The sequence below is a fragment of the Colobus angolensis genome, unplaced genomic scaffold, assembly GCF_000951035.1.
Source record: "Colobus angolensis palliatus isolate OR3802 unplaced genomic scaffold, Cang.pa_1.0 Scaffold358, whole genome shotgun sequence".
Classification (NCBI taxonomy): domain Eukaryota; kingdom Metazoa; phylum Chordata; class Mammalia; order Primates; family Cercopithecidae; genus Colobus; species Colobus angolensis.
This window is the reverse complement of record NW_012116910.1, coordinates 1,074,623-1,080,622: the sequence shown is the minus strand read 5'-3', so window position 1 is coordinate 1,080,622 and position 6,000 is coordinate 1,074,623. Positions and strand designations below refer to the sequence as shown.

At 56.5% G+C, this 6,000-nt stretch overlaps 1 protein-coding gene across 1 annotated transcript in view; it reads right to left on the bottom strand.

Annotated features, from left to right (window-relative positions):
* Nucleotides 1-2,589: 2,589 nt before the first annotated feature.
* SLC6A3 (solute carrier family 6 (neurotransmitter transporter), member 3) overlaps nucleotides 2,590-6,000 on the bottom strand; it is a 47,002-nt gene continuing 43,591 nt past the window's right edge. Inside the window, exon 14 of the mRNA XM_011953133.1 lies at nucleotides 2,590-3,449. Coding sequence (XP_011808523.1) covers nucleotides 3,426-3,449 — 24 coding nt within the window. The 3' untranslated portion in view covers nucleotides 2,590-3,425. The remainder of the gene's footprint in view (nucleotides 3,450-6,000) is intronic.

Genomic DNA, 6,000 nt, shown 5'->3' with positions numbered 1-6,000 from the left:
ATCCCTGTCATATTGGATTTAGGGCCCACCCTACTCAGGTATGACCTCGTCTTGTCTAATTGCATCTGCAACGACCTTATTTTCACATAAGGAGTCAGGACTTCAGCCTTCTCAGGGGATACAATTCAGCTTTTCCCACCACCCCACCAGCCGGTGCTGTGGCTCACAGACCCTTCCTGCCATGAGCGCCCACTCAGTGCTGGCCCTTCCTGCTGCTCCTAGTCTCGGCTTTTATGGCCACTGCACACGCCTCTCCATGTGTCTCTGTCAGGCATGCAGAGAGAACTGTGGGGCTTGTGATTGTCTCCCTTCAGTTGGAATCCTGCAGACTCTTGAGGGGAGATTGTTGTACTCCTGACTCGCTGGGACTCACAGGAGAAAACCAGAAGGAGAGAGTGGGAAACAGGCCAAGGGAAGGGAGAGGCTGGAGCAGACGTGGTTTCAGGTGGGGTCCAGTGGTCCTGATGGGGACTCTGGACATACATCAGACTGCAGGTCGGGATGGGGGCTTTGACCTCAAGGTGGTCGGGGTCTGGCCCTGGGCCACCCTGGCACAGGCTTCAATTCCAGGAGCCCCTGAACAAGGGCCCAGCTGCCCAAGGCAGGCCCTGGGGGCTCCAGGTGTGAGCTGTTGGCACGGCACCTGCAGCAGGGGGGCGTGGCCACCCCCGAGGGTAAGGGGCACCCTATGTGACAACAGGGAGGGTGGGGAGCAGCAGTAAGGCTGCAGGCAGGTTCAGCCCTCGTAGGCAGCACAGCACTTTTCCTGCCACAGAGTTCACACACCCACCTGAAAGGCACGAGCGTCCTTCCTGTCCACATGCAGCCACGTGCGTGTGGCACCTGCTATGATGCAGCAGTAGCGGTGCCTCACGTGCTGCTGGGCACAGAGCCCTCGGTGTGGGGTGTGCCCTCAGGCAGTTCGGGGCAGGGCTGCAGGTAGGGCTGGCAGTAGTTGCACTTGTCTTATCACAGGTCACTGCCTGGATGGGTGGCTGCCATGCTATCACAGGTCATGCTGAGGGCATTGGCATTTACTCCAAGCACCAGGATAACTCTGGGGTTTCCTTGGGATGTGGCCTGATCTGTTGGTATCTAGAAGAATCCTTTAGGCCACAGAACAATGAAAGACGCTTGGACTGAGGGCCAGGAGCCACTAAGATCTGGGATGGGGCTTGGAAGAGGCTCTTGGGTAGGGTAGCAGCAGTGGCCAGGCAGTATGGTTGGAGTCTGGACATGTGGGGAGCCCACAAGAATGTTGACAGGCAGGTGAGGGGCTGGGGGAGAGTGGTGCAGGATGGCACGGAGGTCCAGCCTGAGCAAGTGGGCACAACATAAAGCAGGTGCCATGACCTGCCACAGGGGACCCTGCAGGAGTGTGGACCTGGGTGAGGGTCACCACTGCACCCAACACTGTTTGGGAGCCCAGGGAAGGGGAAACAGGTCACACCCAGCACACCTGTGTGGGAGCCTGGGGGTGGGGGCAGGTCACACCCAGCACACCTGAGTGGGAGCCTGGGGAGGGGGACAGGTCACACCCAGCACACCTGAGTGGGAGCCTGGGGAGGGGGGCAGGTCACAGCCAGCACACCTGCGTGGGAGCCTGGGGAGGGAGACGGGTCACACCCAGCACACCTGCATGGGAGCCTGGTGGCGGCGGCAGGTCATACCCAGCACACCTGCGTGGGAGTCCGGGGAGCGGGGGCAAGTCACACCCAGCACACCTGCATGGGAGCGTAGTGGATGTGTTACCTCTAACATCTAGGCTTTAGGGGAGGCCAGAAGGAGAGATGGGCCAAGAGGCATCAGGTGAGGAAGGTTTGCTTGGGTGGCCTGGGGTGGGGCGGAAGCTGACCTCAGGGTATGAGCAGGTGAGCTCGGCCTGTGTAAATGGATGGCGCCCAGCGGAAACAAGGCAAGGAGGCTGAGGCAGTTTTTCCATTGTGGACATCTTTTATTGTGCTTAGGGACCCACACGATGCTGACTAGAGAGAGGTCGACAGACACGGACAACACCTGGGTCGCTACATGGAGCCCCTTCCCAGGAGGCGATGGGGAGTGCTGACTGCAGCGGCCAGAAGGCGATGGGGAAGCTGTCCTCTGTGCTAAATGCAGCCGCCTGGCAGTTCACAGGCTGACGGCTCCCACTGAGCATCACACTCCAGCCCCTGGAGCCCATGTCCACTTGCAGAGAACAGCCATGACTGGCCCTGCACGGACCCTGCCCTTGGGCAACACGCAGGCAGGCCCACCGACTCGAGGCACGAATTCAAACCGTGGCATCCACCTTCCCGTCAGTGGCAGAGGGCAGCGCGCCGTGGAGAGCAGCTTTTGGCCCACATCCTTCACTCAGTATTGCTAATGATTCTTGTAAACAAAAACTGCAGTATCAGCAGACAGGTTTGCAGATACTGCATTCTTGAATTTGTTTTGATTCACAGGTAAATATGATTTTAAAAAGCCATTCCCAAACATAGAAACTGTTGTTACTGATGTGACATGCACCTGAGAGAAATAAAATTCCAGTGGGGTCCCTTCCTGGAGGTCATGGCTCAAGGCCAGGCAGAGTGTGGTCTGCAGGCTGCCTGCGTGGGGGCCCTGCATGCGTCCTGGGGTAGTACACACTCCTGTGGGGTCCTGCATGCGTCCGGGAATAGGACATGCTCCTGCCAGGGCTTTCCCTACACTGAAAGGACCCACAGGCTGCCCGAGTGGCAGTAGCCTGAGCTGGTTTCAAGGAGTTTTATTTCTCTCTGCTACAAGAACATAAACAGAATTTCCTGGTGAGACGTACCAGGACCCCTGTCCTCCAGTGCCTCTGAACAGACTGCGATGTGTCAACTGAATGCTCAGTTTACAGCCTCTGCTGGGAGCCACGCATCAGGAAAGGACTTGGCGTGAATCCGTGGTTTCTTCCATTTCACCTTCTGCACAGCTAAACCAAGCAGAACACTTGGCTTTTTAATATGGGCAAAGTAAATGGTCTAGGAAGCTACTGTGAGCACGGGGATTCTCGGATTCTCAGCACAGGTGTGTCTACAAGGATCGTGATCCCCGCCTGAGAACACAGTGCCCCCGGGGCAGCCTCAGAGCCGGGAGCAGGGAGCAGGGAGGGAGGGAGCCAGCCTCACACAGACGGCATGAAGTTAGACATTTTTCTGCCCTGCAGGGACGGGAATGGGGTGGACCTCACTGTACAGATCTACGTCTTTATTACAGCAACACAAGACACGGCGAGGTGTGCTCCCGGCACGGAAAGGTGTAAACAGTCAGAAGAGAGGAGTCTTCTGCTTGGTTGGTTGTGTTTTCAGTAGAGGTTGAAGAGTAGAAGTTGCCCTCCTTTCTCTCTAAACTCAGATTTCCTTGGTTTGTTCGTGTCTCTCCCATTGCGGGATGACCTCCCGGGGTCTTCGTCTCTGCTCCCTCTACACCTTGAGCCAGTGGTGGAGCTGGAAAGAAAACAGGTTTATTCCGAAATGGAGTGTGTGGCTGCTGGGAGAAGGGCAGCCCTGGGGCGATGCCCCCTCTTGTGGCTAAGAGCAGCTGGAGGCAGCGAGCAGCCTGCAGCCTCCCGGCCACGTGGCCTGGGAGAGGGGGAGGCTCGTCGGGGGCCTGGACCAACACGCCCCGACGGGTGCCAGGGATCCGATGCCTCACTCAAACTTCTATAAATCAATGATTACTTGATTTTTTAAAAAGTCGTGAGACTGTGGTTGCCGTGGTGGCCGTGGTGGCCTCTGGGGCATATTGATCAGCTGCTGAGTCTGAGAGATGCCGGGCACCCTCAATCCGAGGCTGGTTCCAGATTGTACCCCAGTGACTCGGGTGTGACGTGGTGATGTCACCTCTCCCCCAGGTCATCCCACCTTCCTGGGGGCCTCAGATGCTCCATCCAAGTGACACACTACCTCTGCAGCTCTGTCTTGCTCTCTGCGACCCGGGCGGGCGCAGGAGCAGGGTGTCCTGACTGCTCAGGGACTGATGACATAGACAAGAGCAGCTATTTAGACCGCCAGCAAATGTCATTGCCTGCTATTATGCAGCCGTTAGTTCAGCCTATTTGTGAGCACGAGCCCCTCAATAATACTCAATGGCAAGAAGTGTGCTTCATAAACATTTCCAAACAGGGGCACGCAGGGCTTGCTTCTGACAAAACCGTGCCAGCCATGGAAAGCCACTGACGCTACCACTGGCCACATCACAGGTTCCTCCGGCCCCTCCACCGAAAGCCTGCAGGGACCTCCTCAGCCTGGGTGGGATCACACTGCAGGCCAGGGGTCTACTGGGGGCCTGGAGCAGCCACAGTTGACGCCAGCACAGGCAGCATCCAGGTGCAGCTCGGGGCTCAGTGAAGGAAGCTGGGGCAGGGAGCCCGGCCGGGACCCACAGCCAGGGGTGGCCCAGCGGCCAGAGCCCTAGAGCAGAGGTTCTGGGTGGCAGCCCCACTTCAGGCCAGCGATGAAGGAGCCATGCTTGGGACTCCAGCTGTGAGCCCCGTACCCCCGGGGGTGAAGCAGTTCTCTGCCCTGCCCTCTGACAGAAGCAGAAGGTTCCCCTCTGGAGGGAGGTGTGCTTGGGGGCTCCCAGATCCCCACAGATTAAGATCAAGCCATAAATGTAAAGACTAGAAACAGAAGACAGCAGCTCACTCTAAGTGAGTCCCCAGAAACCAGACCTCAGTTTGATCCCAAAGGACCGGAGCTGTTGCAACAGATTACAGGACGGCCACATAGGGGACCCTCGAAAAAGTGACACGTGCACATCGCAGTGATGAGAATTTCACAAGAAACAGCAGAGCACAGGCAGCTTCCAGAGATGAAGTAGAAAAGAGAAGGGCTGGGATGCTGGACCGGGGCAGGGCAGTGGGAAGCCGAGCGTCCATAGCTGAGCTATGGTTTGTTTACGTGACGGATGGTCAGGGACCAGTCACAGCAGGCGAAGCGTAGCTATGGACACAGACATTTCTGACCTAGACAGAATAACAGGGACCGAATTTACTCTACTGTCCGAAACAACCCCCAATCAAACAAAACACATGCACCAATGGCCTTCCAGACTGTGGACACCAGACCATAAGGGTCAGCGGTCCCTGAGGGAAGTCAACAAGGAGCCCCCCGCTGCCACCCTGCTCGCTGCCTCAAGGGAGTTTCCAGATTGCAGCACAGCGAGGGTGCAGCATGGTGCACTCCCTGGGTTGAGAGGCTGGAAAGGAGAGCGAGGGAAATGGAGGTGGCTGCAGTTTGCAGGCCAGAGCACCAGAGAGGAGGTGGCCACACAGAGAGAAGACCCGGGACAATGGCCCAGGACCCCTGCTGAGGGTTCAGTCAAGCACACCCGCTATGTATGAGGAGGCTGGGGAGAACCGCGGACAGGACCAGAGGGAACCACCTCTGATGCCCACACAGGGCTGGGCACAGTGCCTGCTCCCCCAGCCAGGAACAGTCACGACTCTCGGGAATTTGCATGGAGTGTGCACAGGGTCTTGCTTCAGTAGGGGTTGGTTAGGGCTACACCAAATGCTGAAGCCAAATAATACACTTTTTAGGAACTCAGGAATATCTAGAGATGTAACAAATGAAATTGTAAGAATGGCAAGGGAAAGATCAAGCTAGACTCGGAGACAGATGGGTGCAGGGCAGGCCGTTTCCACAGTGTCTACTTTTCCTGCTGTGGGCTCACAAGGGTCTGTTTGTTATGTGGACAAATTAATAATTTTAAAATGGCCACATGTGGATTAATGATAAGAGTGTGCTACTCAACTGTGCCCCTAAGATTCGAATGAAAACAGAATCTAAGTGAGGTAAGAGACCTGGAGGACCCGGGGCAAAGTGGATACACCAGAGCCTCATAACGGAAAACACAGAAAGGCAGACGCCCATCTTTCCACGTGTGGCTGCAAAATTCACAGAATGACAAGATGTGTGAATGCGCAGATCTGGCTACACAACATATCCAGAGAGGTTAAATAAAAAGAAACTCAGGTCCCGACACTCCACAGTG